The sequence below is a fragment of the Dipodomys ordii genome, unplaced genomic scaffold (assembly GCF_000151885.1).
Source record: "Dipodomys ordii isolate 6190 unplaced genomic scaffold, Dord_2.0 Scaffold80, whole genome shotgun sequence".
Taxonomy (NCBI): Eukaryota; Metazoa; Chordata; class Mammalia; order Rodentia; family Heteromyidae; genus Dipodomys; species Dipodomys ordii.
In genome coordinates, this window is record NW_012267296.1 from 6682957 (window position 1) to 6710354 (window position 27398).

Consider the following 27398-nt stretch of genomic DNA (forward strand, 5'->3'; position numbering starts at 1 on the left):
ATTCTGTGAAAGCAGGTTTCTAGATGACTCTTATCAAAGCAGAATAATGCAACATACTATAGAAATTCAAGTGCATTTGTAGCACTGAGAATTGAAGTAACCAGGTGTGTTTCTTTAGTTTGTACTCTATGCTTGTCAGAATAAAACTATTACATATAATAAAGAAGATATCATTTAGTTCAAATGACAACAAATTCCAGACTTTTACAAGGGGAGTATGAAATCTCAAATTTCAAAAGAACTTTGAGGTAGAAATAATGAGCTCAGGTCCCAATTTCATAATTAATTGCCTCTGTCATAGGGAAATCATTTTGCTTTGCTAGACCTGAAGAGTTTTTTTTTCCTGTTTTCAAAAATTAATGAGATACATGAAGATTAAGTTGATAATGCTGATAATAGTAGTAGTAATAATAATAGAATTATTTCTCACCTATTTTATATTGTATAATTTACAGACATTTGTTCATTTATTTTTTTCTGCAACCCAAGATATCCACACAGTATCTAATTGCAAATGAGGAAACTGGCATGTGTGTGTGTGTGTGTGTGTGTGTGTGTGTGTGTGTGTATGTGTGTGCGTGTATGTATGTGTTTTCACAGGGGTGTAGTGTAAGAATAAGTGGTAGAAATAGTTAGATCCATGTTTTCAGAATCAGAAGCACCAGTCAGTCATTTTAGACTTTTTCTTAAAATCTGTGCTTAATTTTCATAAGCGTAAAATCCTCCCACTGCCATGTTAATATGCTTCCTGACATTGAAAATCACTGCAGTATATTATTTTCTCATTTTATGTCTACAGCTTCACTATTATAGTATTGTTACATGATTAGCCATTGAAGTGCCTGTTGAATCATTATAGAAACATTAATTAATGTTAATATTTGGGATACTTTTAGTGTAAGTATTAAGTATAACTGGAATAGTAATTTAATCAGAGCATTTAATTCTCTGTCCTAGCAAGATTAGTAGTGATTGGTCACAACTACCTGATAAAAAATTATCCCAATGGGATAATTAAAAAATAATGAAAATATATTGATTAAAACTTGACACTCTAAAGTATGAATTATTGTGGGAAAGAACACCTTAACATTTTGAAATGTTTTTTGTGTGTTTTTCCTTGTTTAGTAGTTTTTATTCTCAGTGGCTATTTTTGACACATGTATGTGTTTTAGGAATGCTATCCTCAAGTTCAATGCCATCATCACATTGTCCAGCAGCCTCAGATCATCCACTCTCCCCACTGTCAACAATCTCACTGTGGTCAGCAACTCCAAAGCATTACAAGAAGTGATTCAATTTCAACAGCCATTGGAAGTGAACTGTGTCATAGTGGAGCAAACCAGATCCATGAGCAGGTAAGACTGATCACATGATTCAGAACACCTTATTGAACACTTCCCACACCACCATTCAGGTATTCCACTTACATTAACTTTGCACAAAAACATTGAGAATTTGTACCAATGGTATCTGAATTTTGTTATAAAATTCAAAATTATTCCACTTTTTCAAATGACAAAACAATTCCAATTCATTAATATTATAAATCTAAGAAGTGATGACTTGATTAATGAATGCCTAATTTCTAACTGATTCTCAGTTTTAAAATAAGCCTGACAGTTGTATAATGTTAATTTCATGAAGTATTATATTGAAATGAACAATGAGTTAGAAATGATGCTGAGGTAATTTTAATGGTCATATTTCACATGGTAATAATTATTTACTATATGTCTTCTTTAAGAATAGACTAACTCAAGTCAGAATGTGTTTATATTTTATTGTACACTACAACAAAATATAAACTAAAACTTAGTTGCCAAGGAGAAATCAGATACAATCTTCAGTTACTCAGTCTTATGAAGACTTTGGAACTTTATAAACATTTGTTGTACAAGTGTTAACAGAAAAAAAGACTTTTTTGGTAAAACTAGCAATTATTTTTCTACAAGAATAATGGATAATTAGACATCATTTGTGCTTTTCATGATCTAAAATTAACCTCTTACATAAGCAACTCTAGAAGGCAAAATAAAATAATAAGAAAAAGTTAGTAAAGAGATTTGCCAATATAAGAATTTGGATTATTGTGTATTAGGTATATATGAGATTATACGGACTAAAACTTTGAAATATACATTTTGGTTATATGGGCCAAAAGGTAGTATAAATGTCTTAAAAACCCATTGTTTTTCAAACATAATTCTTCAAATTGTGCTTTGTCAATATAACAAAAAGTCTGAAGTTGATTTTCCTCTGACACTCTACAATGGAAATACTTGGCTCTGAAATAGCTCTAAAATACAGCCCAGAGGGTGTTGAATTTCTTACATAAATGGATTAGTGATGATTATGAAGAACCATTTCATTACATTAAATCATTTGAAATTGTTGTAAATGTTATGAACAATTTCATGCATCTCAATCAAATCCTTAGTTTTGCTTTGCCTTAATTTCTCCTGTACTGAAGAAAGTGTGACAACTATATAAAATAAAATAACAACACAAAATATTATCTTGTTGTCTGTCACAAAAGAGGAATGAACAACATGCATTGGAAACCAAAGAGAAACATAATTTCATCTGGGAGACAAAAGATTTGTTCGGGAGGTGGGAAATGACCTGTACTCTGAAAAATGGGCAGAGTTGCCATTCATTTCCATTTCATGAAGATAATATCCAAGGGAGAAGAAATTATATGAACAAAATAATAGATTTTGAAAAGTACACATTGAGTGGTTTGATTTGTATGGAAAGGAAGATGATAGGGAAATATTAAGATACAGTTTTAGCATGATTCATTAAGATTAGGTCATAATGCTTGAAATGTTTAAGTGATTAATTAAAATGTTTTAGGCCGTCATTAGTAGGCTACTGAGTGGGAAAATGCACATAGGTACACTTTAGAAGGTTAACTGGAACAGCTTTGTGCCAGGTAGAATAACAATGATTAATCATAAGTTACCTGCAATCATAAGTTACATGGATAGTACAGTACCTGGTAGAGCCACATTTATACATAAATTAAGAAGAATATCACAGAAGAGAGGCATTGGTGACAGAAAGATTAACTTCAGAATAAGCTCTGAGTTTCTTTTTTGCTTTATTCCTTTTAAGCTATTGATTTTAATAATACTAAGTGTGTCTGCAATGTTTTCATTTATAAAATTTGGGTAGTAATACCTACCTAACAGGGTTGTTGTAAAGACTAAAAAAATACATGGTAAGTCTTATATAAACTATAAGGACTACACCTGAAGAAGTCTAGACGAGAATATAAACTTTAGTAATAGTATGATGGACAATGATCAGAGATGTGAACAATATAACAGGATTAAGAATTTTGTCCAGCATCAACAATAATGCTATGATATCCTTTGACAAGCTCAGTACATATAGACAAAATTATTTACTTAGAAAATGGGCACCTTCTGTTTTGTTGTTCACACTAAGTTTAAAATTCCCATGTAGCTTTGATAAGCTTTAGTAAGCATTTAGGCTGGAGAATTTCTGTTTAGAAACAATTTTCTGCTTTTAGTATTTGATGAGGGTAATGTTGATGGACAAAGGACACACGGACAAAGGAGTGGAAAGGAAACGTTCTCTAACCTAGGCTTCTTGTTGATTTCAAATGTTCCCTGTTCTTGTAACAGCTGGATGGAAGAATCTCTTTAAAGGGCAGTGCAGAAAGACCTATTCTGCCTGCATGCATACATATATATGTAATGGTACTAGTACTAATTAATTGTACAAGGAGTTTTACTTTAACATGCCCATATATGCATAATGTATCTTGATCAGACTCCCTTTCTCCATCACTGTCCTTGACCCCCTCCCCCCACCCCACTTCCCAAACCAATGTCAAAAAATTTCATTGTTAAATTTTTACATATGTTTCTAAAGTATTTTGACTGTACTCATTCTCCTTTCTTGTGTAAGTTAGGCTCTTTTTAATTTTAATTTTAATTTTTTGTGAACATATTGTACAGAGGGGTTACAATTACATGGGCAAGATAATGAGTACATTTCTTATCAAGCATTGCAGCCTCCTCCTTTGTTTACCCTTCACATCCCTTCCCAGCCTCCCCCCGCCCCCCCAATCCCCCCACCACCAAAGTTGTAAAGTTCGTTTTTGACATGACAACTTGTACTTCTCATAGTTACATCGGGTCCACCTGTATCCTTAACCGACTTGTTTTTCCCCATCTCCTCCATCAAATATAGTGAAAGCAGGGGTTATACTGTGGGGGAGGGACATACAAAGCAACAAAGAATAATCTTATAAATGAGTTAGAAACAAATGCATGAAAGAAAAAAACATTTAAATACATATCTAAGGGTTCATTTTCCTAACATCACATTATCTGACCTTTCCTGCTTGACTCATACATATACTAGATATTGCAAATAAGGGAAACCATGGGACCTTTGTTTCTTTGGGCTTGTCTTACTTCACTTAATATAATTTTTTCCAAGCCTTTCCATTTTCTAACAAATGGGGAAATGTCATTCTTTCTGATGGAGGCATAGAATTCCATTGTGTATATATACCACATTTTCTTGATCCATTCATCTACTGAGGGGCATCTGGGTTGGTTCCATATCTTAGCTATGGTAAATAATGCTGCAATAAACATAGTTGTGCTGGTAGCTTTAGTGTGGTCTTGTTTGTAAACATTTGGGTAAATGCCCAAAAGTGGGATTGCTGGGTCATAGGGGAGCTCTATGTGAAGTCTTTTCAGGAACCTCCATACTGCTTTCCAAAGTGGTTGAACAAGTTTACACTCCCACCAACAATGAAGTAAGGTTCCCGTTAGGCTCTTTTAAAACTAAGGTCTGGTCCAGTTTTAAAATTTTGTGTTTAAAGTTGTAATCTAATGGTAGTAAGGTAAAGTGAAAATGATACAAGTTTTCACTTCAGTTACCTGAAGTGATAAAGCCTAATTCCAAGTCAGGCACCAGTGGCTCACATCTGTAATCATAGCTACTCAGGAGGCTAAGATTCGAGGATCACAGTTCAGCAGCTAGCCTCGGCAGGAAAGCCTGTGAGACTCTTATCTGCAACAAACTACTCAGAAAAAAGTTAGGAGTTAGGCACTGTGGCTCACGTGGTAGAGCACTAGCCTTGAATAAAAAGAAGCTCAGAGACAGTGCCCAAACCCTGAGTTCAAATTTCCAGACAAGCACGAAACAAACTACAGCAACAAAAACCCTAATTCTGTTGAACTCCATTACCTTCAATAGTTAACTATATTGAACTTCAATTTCTTCAACTATAACAAGGAAAGAATCATATGTACAGCATACCCTACAAGAAGAGTATTAAATGATGTAAAATAAAAAGAGCATCTAGCTTAGTGTCAACCACAACGTTCAAATGAATGTTTGATTCTTGACCTTTCTTCTCCAGCTTAAGGCTCTCAGATGTTTCAAAGTACTGATAAAAGAAATTAGTTATATTGTTCCACTGATTTTCATGATGCTTGAGATGGAACTCAGGGTCTTGTACATGCTAGACACTGTGTTCTGCTACTGAGCAACATCTTCTGCTATTTTTAGATGAAACTAAATCACCTTTAAAATGTTTTCTTCTGAGGAAAATATGCTGAAATACTTTTCAAAACCAGGTTTTAAAAACATGGCTTCATAAATTTTTAAAAAATAAAACTTAGGTATTTTTGTTTTCCATGCTTCTCCCTAGCAGAATCATTTTGGTTTCAATTAAAAAATATCTCCAGCCATGTATTCTTCTCCAGGGAAATTAAGAACAACATGATGTGATCATTCTTCCATTAGCAAGGAAGAGATAATTTCACAAGTGAGCGACAGGGCAAAGCTCAGCTGAACATATTTTAGATGTTGCCATCCAGTTGATGTTTATAAAAAAAGACTGAAATAATTGTCATGTATTGGGTGTAAAATTCTCTTCTATTTGCCTTGAGGCACCTAGGAAACATTTTAGGTCATAGGAAGTTGGCAAGGGAAGAGATTTGCTTATTTGGATAGTGCTATTACTAATGGAAAAACACTCCGTTTCAGATGTATGGCTTATTTATTTACGACATTTGAAAATTCAGTTTTTGTTATTAGAGAGTACAGATCTCAGTGTTAAGTGCTTTTGCTGGGGAGTCTTCAGGAAGCTAGTGCAGTGTTTATTTTACAGAAGTCATTCACTTCTGAAATTTTGTGGCTGCTTAGTTAAATAAAATCAGCACCCTTCAGTGGTTTACATTAGGCTCAGTTTTTTGCCTCTACCTATTGACTTCTTCATCATTACTATTGAAACTAGGTATCTTTTGTGCAACAGTCTCTTTTCCATTATTCTTTTTACAATTTTATTTTCTATATTTCTAGTACATATTTTTCCAATAATACCTTGTCTGTCTTTTACTAATTCCTTGCAACTTCTGCTATGGTGTCCCTTTTGAAGTTTTGATTTGTGTCAAATTCATATTTATTTGTTTTACATTAAAAAATGTTGCCTATCCTTTTTAGTGCTCATTTTTCCTAGCAAAATAATAAAGCTACCTATTATGAAAAGGTCAAATAGTACTTCATCCCAACCCTATTCAACCCCCAGAGCTTATCCCCATCTTCTAGTCCTAGTTTGTCTTGAAATATTTACCTCTCTATACTTAAATAATATGCCTGTAATCATGCTATTTCTTTTTTATTTATTTTTTATTGTGAATATACTGTACAGAGGGGTTACAATTAGATGGGCAAGATAATGAGTACATTTCTTATCAAGCATTGTAGCCTCCTTTGTTTTCATGCTATTTCTTGATTCATAATATATCTCTATTATTGGTGATAGTTCTGTTCCATGGACAATCACTTATTTATTTATATATTTTTGTCTTGGAGCTTGAATTCAGTGCATAGGCACTTTCCTTGAGCTATTTTGCTTAAGGCTAATGCTCTACCACTTTGAGCCACGACTCTACTTCTGGTTTTCTGGTGGTAATGTCTTATCTCTTGGAGGTCAGAGTCTCTTGGTCTTTCCTGCCTGGGCTGGCTTTGACTCATACTCCTCAGATCTCAGCTCCTGAGTTGCTAGTGGCCTGAGCCACCAACACCCACTTTCACTTTTTAAAAATCATTGTTTTCTTCTCTTCTACCATGCCAATAAACTTTCATATTTTTACTGCCTAAATAAATGTCCAGTGTTTGCATTATTTTTGCTATGAAATACTATTACTGAACCTATTTGTTTTTATAATTTTAAAAGGTTTCATTATTCTATTCTTATAGATACATAGAATGTACTTTACCAACATTTGCTGTTTGCTTGATAACAGCCATTCTCATTAGGGTGAGACGGAAGGTTCAATATCTTTATTTATAAAAAGAGTTCAAATAATTTTTTGGCTTTCTGGTTTCCATTGTTCACTATTTTCTCAAGAAAATTTTATATAATGTTAAATTGTCAAATGTTCTTATGTGTACTGATCAACCATCTCTCAAATATCTCTCCTTAAAACCCTGCAATGTACACACACACATACACACACATACATCATACATATCACACTTTGATTCAAATTGCTTCTGTCTACTGACCTTCTGGTCATTCTTCACATCCTTGAGCAGTTCCATCAAGGAGCTTCCAATCTTCTCTCCTCTTCCCTTTGAACCCTGCTCTGGATTCACCCATGAGAATGCCACCACCATTATCTGTAGTCTTTCTCACACTCTGTCTTCATGGTTGTCATCATGCTTACTTTCTTCATTTCTTCATCTTCAGTGAACAGAGGTTTTGGCTACTCTCCAACTTATCATTTGAAACTATTTAATGTCTCTTTATCTTATTGTTTTATCATTATTAATTCCTCTTCTACTCTCTGAATTCTACTTAGGTTTGCACTCATCATGCTACCCAGCCCTTACTTCCAAACTGTGCTGATTTCCATTGTCAGCCAATTCAACAATCCTCTTGCTAGAAACTCATGATTTTTTTGTTGATTTCTCTTATACCATCTCCACCTTGCTGATTTCATTTTTTATAGACAGACATCAACTTTCTTTTTTTTTGTATATGCTAGTCTTGGGGCTTGAACTCAAGGTGTGGGAGCTGCCTCTGAGTTTATTTTGTTTTTTGCTCTAACACTTGAGCCACAGCTCCACTTCAAGTGTTTTGGTAATTAATTGGAGATAAGAATCTCATAAACTTTCTTGTTTGGCTTGGCTTTGAGCCACTTTAGTCAGATCTCAATCTCCTGAGTAGCTTGGATTACAGATATGAGGCACTTGTGTCTGGTAACCATCTACTTTCTCTGCCCCATTACTTTGTGATGATGAAAGACCTCAACCTGGCATCAGTGGCTCATGCCTGTAATCCTAGCTACTCAGGAGGCTGAAAGCTGAAGATCTCATTTCCAAGCCAGCCCTGGTAGGAAAGTCCATAAGACACTTATTTCCAGTTAACAACCAGAAAAATTGGAAGTGGTGCTGTGGTTGAAAGTGGTAAGAGCTTTGGGCTTGAGCAAAAAAGCCCAGAGACAGCATCCAGTCTCTAAATTCAAGCCCCATGACTGACAAAAAAAAAAGGACAGAACCCAAACTAGACTCTTTTAGTCTCTATTGCTAGACAGTCCTTTTTTTAATTAATTCTAATTGACATGCTTCTGTAACACTTAATTTGTAATCCTTATCGTTCCAATCTGAAATGCCACTGCTATTATGTCCCTCTTTGAAGGTGGTCTTGCTTTCTGCTACAAATAGGCAGTAGATTTCAGACTTAAAGGTACACCAGAAGTATTTGAAAGATCTGTGTAAGTGGAGATTGCTGGGCCCAATTAATTTGCATTTCCAGATTTCCTGATTATATTAATGCTACTGGTTCAGGAACCACAATCTGAGTACACTTTATGGACTCTTTCAGGCCCATTTCCCAGAAGAATATCTGTACATTTTCAGAAACTTTCTGATTCTTTTGAGTCAGAAATTAAGACTCAAATTTTTGTCTTCACAAGCATATTCTATGAACATGAAATCATCATCTTTGTTTCCTTTACTGGAAAAATTTCCAGAGCAAAAAGACATGCTCACTGGTTCCATCTCCTCACCACTTCAATGCTTTGCCAACTATATTCACTTGTGTTCCTGAAGCTTCCTTTATTGACTTTCTAGCTGTCAAATTCAATTTCCCATACTGTGCCTCTTATTGCTCCTACACTGTTTATCCATTCTATTCTTGATCTTCCCTCATCCCACTGCAATGTACTTCTGCTTTTAAATTCTCTTTTTAGGCTTTCCTTCCATTTTTCAAGACACCATCATTGCCTCCTTTTTACCCTCTCTTTTGACAATAAAAATAAATTCTACAATCTACAATTTTATTTGCTTGTATGACATGTCTACTTAGCTGCCCTTCAAACTGACCATTCCAGCTTTATATTGTATCCTCTATGTCCAGGGCCCTCCTGATCAGACTTTAAATTTAACAACATTATTTTTTTTCTTTTCTTGGCCACTACACATCTATTAAGTTACCATAGCTTAGTGATTTTACATACAACCTCTCTCATACAATGGAAGCCAAGTTTTTTTTCTCAGAACTCTCTTAATATGTGATATGTACTTCTATTTAGATCTCTTATAAATTATCACATTCTTTAAAGTCATTTAGATTTATGTCTCAGCTCTTCTAAAAGCTTATAAAAATCATTAAGGCCTAAAGGGAGGAGAGAATTTTTTTACATTTTTTTTCCTAGTGGTGCTTGGGACCACACTTTAGGACATTGCTTTGTAACTTCTCAATAAAATGTGTGCTGTATGAATGCATGAATCAAGTCATTTTTGGGACCAGATTGTAGACCTGGATTTAAGGGAAGAAAGGTAGAACATGTAGATACAATGTGCATGCCTATAAACCCAGCACTCAGAAGGCTTAGGAAGGAAGATCAAAAGTTCACAGCCAGTCTGTGCTATCTTTGATATTCAAGGTTAGCCAGAGTTACATAGTGAGGCACTGTCTTAAGAAAAGTAAGAAAAGGACTTAAGATAAATTACAAAGTGCTAGTGCTTATGAGCAGTAAGTTTTCCCACAGGTCTTTTCAATGTAACATAAGTATTTTCTCTTTTGAATAAATGATATACTAAAGGTTGGCAGAATAGAGAAATGATAGAGAAGTGAAGAAGAGAAAAAGTTAACAAAGGTATTACCAAAAGTTATGTATTTTAAAAATGTATCAACTTTAAATTATTTTCTACACACAGTGATGTATTTATAACTCTCATTTTATTCTAGAAAATTTGAAATGACTTATGAATAAGACAACAAGGAATACCAAAAATGTGTCAATGAGAGTATAAATACAATGGAGTGATAATATCAGAAGAAGAAGTACACAGAAATGCAAGCTACAGGCTTTTGTCTTTACAGGGTTTTGAATTAAAAACTTGGCTGCTAACTCCTAGAAACCATAGGGAAACCAACAAGAAAACATGACTCAGTATAAAATTTCCACTCTTCCTGGGGGGAAAGCTTTATAAATTCTTGACATTGAATTTGCATTATACTAAAATATGTCAGAATAATTTAAGTTGCTACAGTTGTTATTTTTCATAATCCATATGGATTATGATACTCCAAAACACCTACCTGAAATTTCATTGGTTGTGAGTAAAATAATCATATTTTACAACATGCTGCCAAAATCTACACATGCATAACATACATTCCCATACCCTAAAAGGAAGTCAGGACAGCTTTGATTTGGTTTCACTACAAGGCATTTCAGTATGTTTTGTTAAAGGAACTCTTCCAGTGTTTCTCTTTCTATTCTCCTTAATACATAGTTCCCAGTTGATCCTTGATTATGACTTCCTCAGTGCTCATGTTGTAAGATGAGACTTTTAAAAGAATGTCCATAATGTATCTTTTCATTAACAAGACAAGTTGGAACAAATCAGCATTATTACTATTTAATGATGAGGAAGGTTTCCAGCAAGTGTTTATATAATACTTACTATACTGAGACATTATACTAGGTAAGATACATAACCATCTATCTGACACAATTAAGAGACTTTCCTAAAACTAAGCAATTTATTTCTATTCCTTCTATTATTATTGCAACAAGAAACTGTGTACCCTTTATTAAATAATTGTTTGAAAGATGATTTAACAATACAAAGCACTTTACCTCACAGCCTCATTTAATTTTATTTGATCCTTCCAGCATTTTATAAAATAGGCAACAGATTATCTGTATTTCACAGTTTGAGGAAACTACGGTTCACGAATGTTTAGCAATTAACCCACAACTAGGAAGCATGGCTTCAAATTCCATTTTTCTTTATTACAATATCTTGCCATCTAAGTTGATTCACATAAAATATTACATGAGGTCATTATTTGGTGTACAAATCTGTTGGAGATAACAAAATCTGCATTTTAGAATTGAGATTGCTTTACAATAAAGTCAATTCAGTGGCATTTATTGAAAATCTGGTATTTGCTGGAGAGGTAATTCCTTTTTTAAAATTTCTATTCATTTATTTTTTATTGTATAATTGATGAACAGGGAAATTACAGTTACATAAAATAATGAGTACATTTTTTCCTTTTTTATCGAGCATTTTATTTTCAAAAACAGCTTCATTTAGAACAGAGGAATTACGTTTCAGACAAAAAATTGTGTCACACAAGTCACCAGACATCTCTTGTATTTGAGTGAAAAAGTACTGCATGAATCAAAGAGTAGTCTCCCAAAATTATCCAAAAACTCAGAGTTTGTTAGAGGAGGAAAACAGGAACATGGGCTTTGGATACAATAAATGAGATGTGGTTTTTTTCTCCCTCCTGGAAGCAGAAAATAATTGAAAATGTTCATGGTCACATGGCTGAGGTTATACTTACTCTCAGTTTGTCCATCAAGCACTACTTGAAGATAGAATGTGTTTGTCCTCTCCAACAAGAGGTCAATGAGTAAAAAAAAAAAAAAAAGGAAGTAATCCATTTTTAAAAACACTGTTACCCCCTCCCTCATTTTCTCCTGCTTAACCCTCCCCACTCTTCTCCCCCTGAGTCTGTAAAGATTTCCAAAATAGTGTCTAGTGAGTATCATTGTTGCATTAGTTTATCCTTTGTACTGCTGTTTCTGATTCCCTTTTCATCCTACATATCAGATAAGCTTATATACAAGAAAAAAGGTACAGAAAATTAAACCAGAAAGAAAAAAATAGAATAACTGCATACAGGACATAATAAGAACCTCTTGTGGGGCGCCGGTGTCTCACACCTGTAATCCTAGCTACTCAGGAGGCTGAGATCTGAGGATCGAGGTTTAAAGCCAGCCCCGTCAGGAAAGTCCGTGAGACTCGTTTATCTCCAATAAACCACTAGAAAACTGGAAGCAGCACTGTGGCTCAAACGGTAGAGCGCTCGCCTTGAGCTGAAGAGCTGAGGAATAGCGTTCACTTACTTCCAATTCTTGGAGTTCATTTTGATACACTTCATTATATGTGATCCTATGCACTTAGCGATTGGGCTATTGTGATCCTCTGCTAAGAATATCATAAACATATTCTAGTAGTTAGAAATGAGGGAAACCATGCAACCTTCTTTGGTCCTGCCTTGCTTTGCTTCATACAATTTTTTTCAGGTCTTTCCATTTCTTTACAAATGGGGCAATGTCATTCTTTCTGATGAAAGCATAGCTGTGGTATATATACCACATCTTTATCCGTTGATCTAATAAGGGGTATCTGGGTTTGTTTCATGCTTTAGTAAAGTGCTTATGAAGAATACAGTGGCAGTAAGTATTTTCAGAATATAAAATTTCTATGCTTCTTCTCTTACTAGGGCCCCTGCGTTTTCTAATACAAAATAGGAAGATACCAATTACTGTTTAACCAGTTGTTCAAATGATGTGATATCTAAAATGCATTGAACTTCTCTGAGAGTAATGCCATTGGTGCATATCAAGAAAATGTGGTATATATTATTAAAGCTTTGTAAAAATTTTTTTGGCCAGTCATGAAGCTTGAACACGGGACCTGGGCACTGTCCTTGAGTTTCTTTTGCTCAAGGCTAGCACTCTACCACTTGAGCCACAGTATCACTTCTGGCTTTTTCTGTTTATGTGGTAATGAGGAATGGAACCCAGGGCTTCATGCATGCTAGGCAAACACTCTATCACTGAGCCACATTCCCAGCCCAAAGTTTTGTAAATTTTTGAAGAAATACCATATTTTGAGTACTCAAGAACCACTATTCTCCATACTCTATTTTACTTCTCTGTTCATATATGAGCAGCTAAATTTATTATCCATGATTGATATTTGAGACTGCTTTCTTTGTAAGTACATATGGGAGATGAGGAAAGCAAGAGTAAGCAAGGAGGTCAGTCTGATGAAAGTAATTTATATGCACATGTGAAATATCATGGAGAAATATTTCTTTGAACAATTAACATGCACCAAAAAATGAGAGGAATTTAAAACAAATATGAATAATAGTGGGGGAAATGTACAAGATGAAGTTAAGTGGATATGGTTTTAAAAAACTTTATATACAAGTGTGAAAATGGAAGGTTGCTTAGGTTGGTTTGGAAGGGATGTCTGGGAAAAGGAAGGAGATTGATGGAAGGGATGAATCTGATCAATAGATGTGTTTGCATACATGTGAAGATGAAGCCACCTTGTACAACTTATTGATGCTAATAAAATGTGGAGAAAAATTTAAAAAATTAGATATAAATATATACATATGTATGTACATATGTAGATTCGATGCAAATATATGCATATGTATGTATGCATATGTATATATGTAGAGAGCTCTCTATACACACACACACACACACACACACACATATGGGGGAGAAAAGAGAAAGGGAAAGACAGAGGAAGGGAGGAGAGGGAGAGAGAAGCTCTATTAATATACATTTCTTTTGGCCCAAGGTATTCACCTTTCCTTGGGACATGCCTTGTCTTGGTTTCCTCAAGGCAGGAAGAATATGACTTTAAGCCAATTGTAAAAGTTATGCTGAAACACACCCATAAACAATTTCAATAAAATCAAGAAGCTCTAAGTAGTTGTGACCTAGTAATGGAAAATACTACTAACTGGCACATCCCACTTTGTGATGAAGAAATTTTACCATATTCTTGAGTTATAATCCTGTTTCATATTTTGCAATATATGAGAGTCTTTCTTCAGTCTTGACTCCTTCAAATTTTGAACCCAACTAAGTTTGAGGTTTTAATCAATTGTTCCTACAAATTGTAGACTTCTAAAAACTCAGAAGGAATAAACTTACACAAGAGTGCTATTTTGCTTCTAGTTTTTCTGCATTTCTTTTAGCAAAAGACCTCATTCTTTTAGTTTTAATCCTCTTACTGTTTCCTAGAAAAGTACAGATTGTTGCCTGAACTTTTAGTTGCATTTGGTATAGCACCCAGGCCCTGAGTTCAAGCATAACACTTGAATCTCCTCAGTAAATATGTCCTTGGAAAGTTATCATGAAACACACATGGAGAGAGAAGGACAAGTGAGGGACTGGGAAGAAAATGAGGGAACAGAAGACACTGTGCAAAAAGAAATGCATTCATTACCTGACTCATGTAATTATAATCACTCCATACATCAATTCTATAATAACAACAAAATAAATTAATAGAACCTAAACATCAATGGAAAAACATTGGCATTGCACCTAGATTTAGGTTAGGTATCGTTTATCCCCCAATGTCCATGTTGGGAGTTTTATCCCCAGTGTACTAAGGTTTTTGAGACCTGTAAGAGGTAGGAATCGATTAGGTCATCAGGGGCATCACCCTTTTAGGAAATTAAGGTAGTTCTTGTTGGACTGTACTCTGAGTTAGTTCTCATAAGAGTTGTTATATAAAAAAGAAAAAGCCTCAGCCTTTGTCCTGTGCTACCTGCTCTTCTAATCATGTGACTGCTTTTTGATACAAACTACCAGTATTGTGATATTATTGGCCACAAAGCCTTACATTTTAATAAATTTTCCTCATAAAATACCCGACTTCAGGTATATAGTTGTATAGCAGAAAAGAGCTTGTCAAGCTAATGCACATTTAAAAATAATTTTATATTGTTTTTAATAGTAATTCAAGTTTAATAACAACATAGGTGGTCCATAAAGGGAAGGTACATTAAAGTATTTGGAGTAAAGATTGTGCAATTTGGACCTGCATTTCTTGAGAGGGGCTTGGCACTGAGGAGCAAATGTCAGCTTTCCAATCTGCAACGATTTCACTATAGTTGCTGTAATTCACCTGTTCTTCCTCTTAACTTGGAAAAAAGGTACGCTGATCAGCATGATATTTTTTAGAAAATGCTGCCTATACCAATTTTTCACTTTTTTAACCATTCTTGTGGGCTCCATTAAGAGAAAAACACTTCCAGAATCAATTGGCATTTTGGGTCATTTCTAATCAGGGTGGTGGTTTCTTGGCATTCACAAGTACTTAACTGACTAGCTAGATTGTTCAGTCAGTATTGTGCTAGTTACTTTGTGACATATAAAAAAGTCTAAGTTATTTTTATTGTTAATTGTATCTCTTTTCTGGTAGGGAGTGATGAAACAACATGATCTTTATTGGTAAGAAAGTATGACAACAACTGAAGATAATTGAACACAAAGTGTTCATTTAAATTAGCTCTGTTGCCTAGCATACTTTGTTTTTATTAAAATAGAAAGTCTTTAAATTTCAAAGGATAAGTAAAATTTATATATATATAAATATAAATAAATATATATAAATATATCTATTTTTATATATAAATATATATATATATATATATATATATATATGGAAGGAGAAACGTATTTCAAGTAGTGAAGCAAGTGAATAAAGATACAAGAGGCATGTGTGTGCCCAGAATAGTCAATTCTGTCATGGCTGGAGTAAAAAAACATTAGGAAACAAAGTGCTACTACATTTATATAAGCACTTAAAGGTTTTATACTGAATAGCTGGATGGACAGATTTGCATGAATTTTTCATAATTATCTCTGTCTAGGTATCTCTACACACCATTTCTGAATTTTTGTTGTTGGTGGTGGTGGTCATGGGGCTTGTTCCTGAGCTCTTTTGCTCAAGGCTAGTGCTCTACCACTTTGAGCCACAGCACCACTTCTGCTTTTCTGGTGGTTAATTGGAAACAAGAGTATCACAGACGTCTCTGCCTGGACTGGCTTTGAATCACTATCCTCAGATCTCAGCCTCCTGAATAGTTAGGGTTACAGATGTGAGCCACTGGTGCCCGGCTCTGTGAATTTTAATATTTGAACATACTGTGTTATGATCTTGACATTTAGCATTGCTCATCTACTTCAGGACACTGTCTAGAAGAGAATTGTTAATTCCCCAGAAAAACAACTCCAAAGAATATATGAACAAGATAATTAACATTGTGGAATATTCATCTAAGTTTTTAAGTATGTGCATGTGTATATCTTAATCAAAACATAATACTATACTTGTATCCTATATTTTCACTGAATGATTCTCATACCATAGATGTAATTATGAGAGTTCATATTTACTTTGTAATTCTTTATTTTGCCTCAGAATGCACGAATTTTTAGGGCCTGCCTTCAGAGGATAGATTTAAAAGGAAGTATCAGTGGTTAAGTATGAACTGTTATCTGCATTCTTAGAATTCATTTGTACATGCAATATCTAAGATGATGTGTAATATTACCTCAGTTATTATTGTCTGAACACTATGCCTTGAGATGGGAGGCAAAGTGACCAACATTGCTACAAACACTGCTATCAAAGGATGTGAAACCAATAACATATGTCATATTTAGGACACCATTCATAATCATTTCTGTCTAGGATTTCAAGTTACTCTTAGATCTATGAATTTTCTGCCTTTGGCCCCAAGTTCATCTTTTCCATGTCATATTCCAAAGATCTTTGGTTCAAATAATACATGGAGGATTTCCAGCAAGAAATATATAAAACACATTGTATTAAAGAGATTTACATAGTCTAACTTTAAGATACACTAATAAATCAACTTAGCTTTCACTGAGAATATAAAAATCCAATAAAGTAATTCTCCTATAGTCAGTATATTTCAAATAATATACAATTTATTTCCCACAGGAGGTAGAGAGGAAAGCCATGTGGTGATAATGGAAAATTCAGAGATTTTTACTTAATGTTTTATTGAAGCACCCGTATTCGAATATTTTATGTCAGTAAGCTTTATATTCACAACATCACTTAGAATCAAGTGAAACGAAGTAGAAAACACCAGTACAATATTGATTTTCCTTTAAATTCCTCCTATATGGAAAATGTATACTTTAGATGCAAAAATTTAATGACTTTATTCGTGTGATGGTGTGTAGGCTGCTTTATCTTTTCATTTCATATCACTATATCTGTGAACTTATAAAACAAAGCATGGCTAAATAATTGTTTGTTGTTTGCTTTAGGTGATAATTCAGGATGATGGCCCTGAAAAACTGGACCCCAAATATTTTGGAGAATTGCTTGCTGATCTAAGCCGTAAGAATACAGATCTATATCACTGCTTACTAGAGCATTTGCAGAGAATTGGAGGAAGGTACTGTAAAAATTTCTATCTTTATGCAATAGATACCCAATATTTCACTATATTCTTATACTTTTAAAAATTGACTTTTTAAAAACAGAAGTTTTATATTCACAGCAGAACTATTAGTGAGTTCTATTAGAGAATAATGGGGCAACCGTACGACGAAAACTGAACAAATATCTCATTTTAAGAGTTAATAGTACCAAAGGCCTATTACACATTCTTTTTCATTGCTATCTTTTCTATTTCTTTCTTATCTTGCACTTATAAAGTGAATCAGGAAGTTATATTAAGAACCGGAGTGTTGGAATATTTTTTTCAACATGGGTTTCTAAAATAAGGTTTACTATACTTGTAATTAAAACACTTTTTCCCCAGAAGTAACATGTCACTTCTATTCATATTTTATTTTTTAAATAAAGGCATTGTATATTACCTAATAAAAGAGTTAATAGTAATTTATATACTTTATCAAAGACCAAAATAATCCTGTAAGGATCAACAAAGCATTCTATGTGCAAAAGCAAACTTTTGGACAAATAAATAAGAAAAGAAGTGCATGCATGTCAGAAAGCTAATGAGAACTGGAGGAAAAAGAACTTTTGCACACTATGGTGATATTAGTTGGTATAGTCATTATGGGAAACAGTATGGAAGCTCTTCAGAAAATGAAGTCTAGAAATAACATGGTCCATCATTCCTACTACTTGATATATAACCAAAGCCAGCACAGAAGTCTGTATGACTTTATCTCTAATTATCAGAAAAAAAGCTGGACTGGAAGCATAATTACAAGTAGTAGAGCACCATCCATGAGGAAGTAAGCAAACTGAGAGCCCAAGGTCCTGAGTTCAAGCCCTAGTACCACCTATACACACACATGCTTCCACATTCAAACAGACATAAGAAAATCATGCGTTGTTCTGAACAACAAGGCCTCTTGAGATTTCTTATTCATGGTCAAGTTTGAGAATCACTAGGCTAAGTTAGCAAAAATACAAAACCTAGGACTAGAACCCACACTGCATTTGTTTCTGTAATTCGGCAAATCACTTTACTTTTCAATAATATATGTGTAATGTTGAGTGGATTGTTTAAAATACTAAAGGAAAACTGAAGGAATTTTCTACTATTTGAATCATTACATTTGTAATTAACATAGGATTTGTAGGGATTTTTAATTGCTTAAAATGGGCTTTTAAGCACTTACCATTTATATAAAGTGTAGGACCAGGATAGCATTCTGTTCTGCACCACTCAACATTTCAGAGCATATGAGCTTTGTAAAGTAGCTATTCTATAAAATTTAGAGAATGCCAGTTAAACATATCCAAAATTCTTAGGGGAATCATTTGTCCATTCACATGGTGAAATTATTTCCATTGTGGAATTATTTCAGATTAGTAGATAGGTGCTCGTGGCTCACATCTGTAAGCCTACTCAGGAAGCTGAGATCTGAGGATCATGGTTCCAAGCCAGCCCGGGCAGGAAAGTCCCTGTAAGACTCTTATCTCCAATTAACCACCAGAAAACTGGAAGTGGAGCTGTGGCTCAAAGTGGTAGAGCACTATCCTTGAGCCAAAGAACTCAGGGACAGCGCCCAGGCCCTGAGTTCAAGTCCCACAACCAACCAACCAACAAATAAATAAATAAATACTCCAAGAGAAATGAGGTCTCATAAAAATGTGGTAGTTAGGAGTTCCTTTGGCCAGGAGGTTAGGAGTTTCTTCTTATTCCTCATCCCTCCACTCAATGTGTCTGTCTCTTCATTTCTTTTTTACTATATTCATTCTTTTCCTGGAACTGTGATGGTCCTGTCATATCACAGTTTCTTTCTTTGCCTAAGACATCTGCTGTCATCCCCCAGTGCTAAATGGAGGAATAAACAACACTGATTGCTCCATCCTTCTATGTGCTCCTTTCCTGTCCACTTCCTCCCTGTTGCCCATCCTTTGGTTTCCATTTGTCTTCTCTTTCCAAAACACAGTTTAGCAATGAGTGAACTGCGTGGTCAGAATTAACGTTTTCTCACGGAATCATTCTGATTATGTTTTGTAATTCCAACATTTTACATTATTTATTGCTCTGTGTTTATTGGTTTCATTTACTTATATATAAAAAAGGAAGTAAGTAGGAGCATGTGAACTTAATTGCCATTGAGATTGAGAGAAGAATTAGTGTTTTTTAAAACACAAAATTATGAAAGTATAGTATCATAATTCTAGTTAACATGAATGCATGGCTACTGAAACTGTTGTGATTCATGTTTTCAACTTGCTTCAGGTTCACAAATCTGCATGCATTTACTTTAATAAAGCTCTTAAAAACAAGAAGATATTTCATTTTGTCAAAGGCCTCCTTACATTTCTATTTTGAGCTGCACAGGAAATACCACATAACATACATGCAGACAATTGCACATATATTAGTCATGCTTTGAGAAATGGCAACTTCAATTCTCTCTCTCCACACGAGCTTGTATATTTTTATAGGTAAGTGTAAAGTGGTTTTGCACAATGAGTGACCCAGTTCTCTCTGGAAGCACAGATTACTCCTAAGTAACTACTTCAAAGGTAAAGCCAGGTGCTAATGCACTGAAATTGTTTTAATTAGCATATTCTATCTTGTTGTTGGAACATGTGTAACTGGTTTTGTTTGAGAGGTATGTTCACCATATGTTTTAAGCCCAATTGTTTCACCAAGTACAGACAGCAAGTAGACAAAAAGAAAAGGCTGTCTGTTGCCCCTGACAACAACAGAAATGTATTCTTTTCCAGTTGTTACCCTCTCCAGAGGAGCAAGTACCAATCTGGTCCAACAACTCACAATTTTACAGCACTTGCTTGCCTAGCAGGGCTCCACAAAGAACCTTTCAGCATGTGTGGTTAAAAATTTTGTTGCTGGAAGATTCTATGATCCCAGTAGAATTTTGGTTCTTTGGTTTAAAGCTTTGTAAAGATTCAAATACTCTTCCTGAAGCCTTATCATTGGTAGACATAGTATAGATTAAATGAGTTGATTTCATTGTGCAATTTTTTATATTGGTAAAGAAGTTATTAAGAACCTGAAAAGATTGTAGAAATAACCTAGAATCAACATTGAAAGGGAGCAATGTGAGGAGAAAAAGAGGCAGAGTAAAACTGTTAAAGTTATTTTATTCATCCAGGTAGCAATTATCTCTAAGCGCCAAGGGCTTCTATATCTAGACTCAAACAGGACTGTCATTAATTAAAGTTGTACTAGCCAGTTGTACAAAGTTCATTGTTTTGTCATTCAGATGTGGTTCAGTTTTAGTAGATCAGCTAATTCCAGGAAAATTATTTTAGTCCAACTAACTAAAAGTACTATTTGAGAGAGTTTACAATTTTCATTTGTAATTGTGAATTGGACCAGCACTTTTATGATCTAACAAAGTAGACAAAAATAGAAAAGTAGCATTTATATAGAGGAAGTGAATACCTTTTGCTAAAATTGTCTATGTTTTGTTTTTGTTGTTCCTTCAGCAAACAGGACTTTGAGTCTACAGATAAAGTAAGTGCAAATACAGTTAAAAGTCACATATAGTGGATCACAGAGTAGACACACACTTAAATTAATAATATTCTTTTAATTTAGCCTCTTTATTAGACTGGAAGAAAAAAGGTCAGTGAAAAACAATTGTCATTTTACTTTAGATACAACCATATACAACTTTGTAATGTTTATAAAAATAATAACTACAAAATGTTTTATCAGCTGTCACTTTAGGATTAAATTGTCTTTGTTCTCAGCACAGTTAGGATTTAATTGACCACATATGCTCTGCTTTAGAAAAATGAATTATGCATAATTAACTAAATAAGTAGCAACTTGTAATAGTTTTAAGTCTGATATATGCCAATATTTAAAGTAAATTTGTATCAAGTATTAATTCTATTACATATGCACTTTTGTTAATAATTTATTTTAAAAGAATAAGTAATCGAGTACAAAAAGGACTGATTTCAATGAATAAGAAGTACAATCATGGGGCTGGGAAGGTGGCTCAGTGGTAGAGCGCTTGCCTTGCATGCCTGAGGCCCTAGGTTCGATTCCTCAGCACCACATAAGCACAAAGAAAAAAGCCGGAAGTGGCACTGTGGCTCAAGTGGTAGAGCACTAGCCTTGACCTGAAGAGCTGAGGGACAGCGCCCAGCCCAGAGTTCAGGCCCCACGACCGGACCCCCCCAAAAAAGTACAATCATTTCTTTTGTATTCTTTTTTATCTTTATTCCCAATGTATAAGTATACTGCATTCATTACAAAAAAAACAATAAGTCTTAAATACTGTCATAAAACACTTGCTTCAATTTAGTTGAGCTTAATGTTGTTGTGATATCATAAATTTTAATATTACCAAAACACTTTTATTTTCCCAACTTTCATTATTTCCCTATTTTACTCTGATCTATACTTATCTGTATATTTCTGGAAATTCGAGTATCAGTTTCTGTAGGGCCCACTGTACCTGATTCTAACCATTTTCTTGGCCAATCTGCTTCTGTATACAAACATGAGTTTATCTCGGTCATATTGCTTTCTCCATGTATACTTTTCTCTCTTCCTGGTTCAATAAAACAGGGACTATTTAAAAAAATTTAAGATGGACATCTGCAGCTCACATCTGTAATCTCAATTATGGGAGGTTAAGATCAGTGAATCTGTTTGAAGACAGCTAGAATAGAAAAATCTGAAAGATTTAATTTCTAGTTTATTAGTGAAAGCCAGGCTAGAGACATTACTCAAATGGTAGAGTACAGCTGTGAGCAAGAGGTTGAAGACTTGAATTCATGCCTCAGTACCAACCCCTACCCCCTGCAATTAGCTTTTTGCCACAGCACTAAATACTGGAATTGCAGGCACTTGGTTAATGACCATTTTGTTCTAAAATTGCCTTATTTTTTTCTCAGTGCTGATGACCTAACCCAGGGCCTTGCACACACTAGGCAACATACCACTGTGCTACATACCTAGCCTTAAATTGCATTTTGTTGTTAAAGCTGGCCTCAAATTCACAGTCCTATGGCCTTAGCCCATGAAGTGCTGGGCTTACAGGCATGCTTTATCAGACACAGCTCTAAATTACTTTTTTTGTCAGTCTTGGTGCTTGAAGTCAGGTCCTGGGTACTGACTCTGAGCTTTTTGTGTTCAAAGCTAGCATTTGAGCCACAGCACCACTTCCGGCTTTTTTGCTTATAGGTACTGAGGAATTGAACCCAGGGCTTCATGCATGCAAGGCAAGCACTCTACCACTAAGCCACATTCACAACCCTCTAAAGTATTTTTTAAATGTAGAAATAGAAGGTTAGATTGGTCCACCAAATCTTTCCCTAAAAATGCCTAAGAATTCTTTTCCATGTCTGTGTGATACAAATAAATTTTTTGGTGTCTGTTCTGGGGCCTTGATCTCAGGATCTGGGGTGCTGTCCCTGAGTTTTTGCTCAAGGCTACCACTGTATCAATTGAGCCACACCTCAACTTTTGGCTTTTTGGTAGTTTATTAGAGATCATAGTCCCACAGACTTTCTTGTCTGGGCTGGCTTTAAATCAGGATCCTCAGAATTCAACCTCCTGGGTAGCTGGGTTTACAGGTGTGAGCCACCAATGCCTGGAAATGCAAATGATTTTTTTAAAAAAAAATCAGAAGTGACAATTCAAAGTGTGTAGAAAGTTTTCTTTTAGAAGCAAATTAATACCTTAACATCTCTAAAATAATGTATCTTATTACAAAAGCTGCAGTATGAAAATACTAATGTGTTCAATGGATAAATTTCACTTTTGTTGCAGTCAGAAGACATTGAATCATTAATTCCTGCAGGATTGTCAGAATTTACAAAGCAGCAAATTCGCTATATTTTGCAGGTGAGGTGGGATGGTCAGTGGTGGATGTCTGAGATTAACATTAACAAACCATTGCCTAGAATGCTTCTCTTAAGAACAGAGAATGACAAATAAAAATCTTGTTTCACAAGCATTGATTATACTTGAATTTGGCAAGGGTTGCATTATATTTTAGTGAAACCATCCAAAACTACTGCTGAGTGATAAACATTCAAGAAATCATTTTAGAAATGTTATTCTCATCTTTGGAATATCCTTATTTACTCCTCATTGCTTTAGCAAAGCCTGATTCAAACTCTGCCTGTCTTTTCTCCATTCCATCCATTCCATCACCTCCCCTATCTCCAACCACTGTATCCACTAGTAGTGAGAGATGGAAAACCACTGTCTTGCTTGTACTGAGTTACAGAAGGGTGGAGACTAGCAAACAGATATGAAAGAAATATGACTAATATATAATAATAAATAGGTAATATATGTAACAAATATATAACTAACAAGTAATTAATATATCTTCAAGGAAAGAATCTGAGGATGATCCAATTTTTTTTTCTGGTGAGGCCAACAACTACTTTTGATATTTGGTCTCAGTCCTTTGTTGGTCATCCCAATATTGATATGATAAGATGAAAGTCCATGCTTCAGTGCACGGAATTTCATTTTTGCCTAGCTAGGATGGAAGCCTCCTTTCTTCCTTCTTCCTTTCCTGACACCAACCTGGTGAATAGTGTTGGTGTCTCCTTAGAACTAGATGATGGCCAAAAGTCTAGGCTCCTTTGATTGCCTGGCATGATTAGAGTTGCATTTTGTTTCCTGTGGTGTTTGACTAGTATATAGTGGTTATTGCCTAAAAGTTTTTTCTGCCTTGCTAAGCTGCCCCTTTCATGAAACTTTCACTAGATAAGACTTTCCTTGGGAATTTGTTGTCTGTATTTATTGGCATGTTTGGGTACCTGCCTCCCCAACAGCAGCGGTCTGTGATATACAGTACATAAAGACAAACCAGGAACCAAGTCTTATATCATTCTTCTTTCTCAATATTCCTTATTCCTAACTAATCTTTCTTTTACCATTCAGAACTTTAAAATATTTATATCTAATACCCAGGGGTTTTATTTGCACATGGCAAAAAAAAGTAGGGAAAAGTAGTTCTTTTCCATTCTTCCAGAAGCCATTACTGCCATTTAAAAACTATTTTTCTTCAAGCCTGGTGCTGGTGGCTCATGCCTGTAATCCTAGCTACTCAAGAGGCTGAGATCTGAGGATTATGGTCTGAAGCCAACCACAGGAGAAGAGTCCCCCTGAGACTCTTATAACACAAGTGGAGCTGTAGCTTAATTGGCAGAGCACTGGTTTTAAGCACAAAGAGAGCTCAGAGATAGAGCCCAGTCCTTGAGTTCAAGCCCCGCAACTGACAAAAAAAAACCAACTTATTTTCTTCAAACATATGAAAACAATCTAGTAGCAATAATTGTTTCCTCCCTCCCTCTTCTTCAAAACTTGAGATGGTTCTATACTTCAAAACTAAACTTACTTAATATTATATTCCTCTTACCTCAGGCAAAATCCATGTATTTGGCAGCACACTAAGGGAAATGCATTTTATTACTTGAAGGTTGAATGTCTCATTTCTTTTTCAATTTAATCTTTTAAATGAAGTGTTCAAGTAAAATTGAGAATTATCTGATAGAATTCTGTTTATGAGAAAGATAATCTTTTGCTATGTAAAACCCTGTAAACCTTTGTTTCAATACACAGCTGTGATCTCTTCAGGAATATTGTTTGGATTGCAAGCATATTACAGACAAAAATACCTTATTTCATGAGTCTAATATTGTCATATCAAAAATCAAATTGCAAATAAGGTGCTAGTAGAAACAGAAAAATAAGATTACTTTCATGAATTTTGCCCTTTTTTTGAAATGTTAAAAAAAACAACAACATTTGTTTTTACGATTAGATGAGAGGAATGTCTGATAAGTCACTCCGGCTAGTGTTGTCTACATTCAGCAATATACGAGAGGAGCTTGGACATCTTCAGAATGACTTGACAGTAAGACATATTTTGATTTTTCTTTCGAAAGCTTCTCTAATTTCCATCTTCCTAATCCCGAAATGAATATATTCAATATACTTTTTTAAAAATTTAATAAAAGGGGCTGGGAAGGTGGCTCAGTGGTAGAGCGCATGCCTTGCATGCCAGAGGCCCTGGGTTCGATTCCTCAGCACCACATAAGCAAAAAGAAAAAAGCCGGAAGTGGTGCTCTGGCTCAAGCGGTAGAACGCTACCCTTGAGCTGAAGAGCTGAGGGACAGCGCCCAGGCCTAGAGTTCAGGCCCCATGACTGGACCCAAAAAATAAAAAATAAATAAAAAACTTAATAAAACCGAATTGGAGGTGTGACTCAAATGACAGAGCTCTTGCCTTGCACATGCTAAGCCCTGAGTTTAAAACCTAGAACCTTAAAAACAGAAAACTTAATACAAAAATATTTTACTTATCTGAACATAGCTAAATTATTTTCTTGGAACAGACGAAAGAAGAGAAAAGAACTGTCCAATGTGAGTTTATTGTTTAGTTTACCAGATGGTAATATAATGGTTAAAGTCAGGGAGCAGCCTGTAAAATTAGAACAATCGGACTCACTGAATAGGAATTTTCTTTCTTTCTGTACTAATAAAGCATACTTTGAGTTTCTCTTCAACTGTAACAACTTGAAATTTTCTTTCTCTAAGAATGTAACTTTTTCTATTTTAATTGGTGTTCTTGGTGCCATCAGCTAGATATATTCAGAATGCTTTTCATACAATGAATTACTCCTGGAGGATTTTGGAGTGTTTTTGTTTGTATGTTTGTTTCTGCCTTCTGATGAATGCAGTTTGACTCTAATTTGCAATTTCACCACTTCCTGGGATTAACAAGGAGCCTTTGAAGGTTTTGGGGGGGAAAGCACATTAAAACAATTCAGAAGATTCTGTTTCATTGCCCTTAGAGTTAGTTAATCCATCAAACCTTCCCTTCTACTATAGTTTTAAAAGGTTTCATTCCTTTTCCATTTCATAGTTCACTTAACTTTTAAGAATTCTGCTTTATTAACCAACTACAAATGAAGCAAGTGTTTATATAAATCTTCCAGTGTAAACAAGTCTTTGTAATATGTGGCTGTTGACACATTTCTGCAAGTCTGAGTTATAATAAATAATTGATGTTTCTAGTCACTGGAAAATGACAAGATAAGACTTGAGAAGGATTTGGCATTCAAAGAAACTCAAATAAAAGAATATGAAGAGCTCTTGGCATCAGTGAGAGCAAATAATCGCCAGCAGCAAGTAAGTTGATGCTTTTGTTGGTGAAAAACTAGATTGATCACTTTTCATATGCACAATAACTGACAGTAGAGTTATGAGATATAATCTTGACAGAATTAAAATATGACAGAACAATTTGTTCATGCAAGAATGGAATAGCTTTGGATGTTTCCAATGACTGAAAGCCCTCTCAGAAAAATAGACAAACTTATATGTTATACATACAAAATATATGTGGTATGCAATTATCTGTACTATCAGATGACAAGAATAGTATAAATTCTGAAAATGTAGGTTCCCTCATTCATTTAATCTACAAATGTGTTCATGAACAAAATCTTTTGTAGATTGTAACTTGTGCTTAGTCAGTGAATAATAAATGAACGAACACTAGAGATCTACGACATCTGAGCAGAGATGATTCCTCGGGAATTGTGATGTACATGTCAGGGTTGTTAATTCTTAATCAACAACTCTCATGGTTATCCCAAATTCTTACTATGTCACTAATTCCAAAGGCAGGCACATGATCATTCTGATAATGAATATGAGGCAAGGCACAATATTATCAGAGCAGTACGAATATGAAAACAAAATTGGGACTGTGAAAATTTATCAAATCTTAATTCCTTCTCATTTGAACTAGATAAGATCAAAGGGAAAATGTTTAACTC

General features: G+C 34.7%; 1 protein-coding gene across 1 annotated transcript in view; it reads left to right on the forward strand.

Annotated features, from left to right (window-relative positions):
- The window catches only part of Pof1b (premature ovarian failure, 1B), a 75437-nt gene that overhangs the window by 35650 nt on the left and 12389 nt on the right, over positions 1-27398 (forward strand). The window contains exons 6-11 of the mRNA XM_013024988.1: positions 1176-1358; positions 17436-17566; positions 21061-21088; positions 23363-23437; positions 25377-25469; positions 26632-26745. Coding sequence (XP_012880442.1) covers positions 1176-1358; positions 17436-17566; positions 21061-21088; positions 23363-23437; positions 25377-25469; positions 26632-26745 — 624 coding nt within the window. The remainder of the gene's footprint in view (positions 1-1175; positions 1359-17435; positions 17567-21060; positions 21089-23362; positions 23438-25376; positions 25470-26631; positions 26746-27398) is intronic.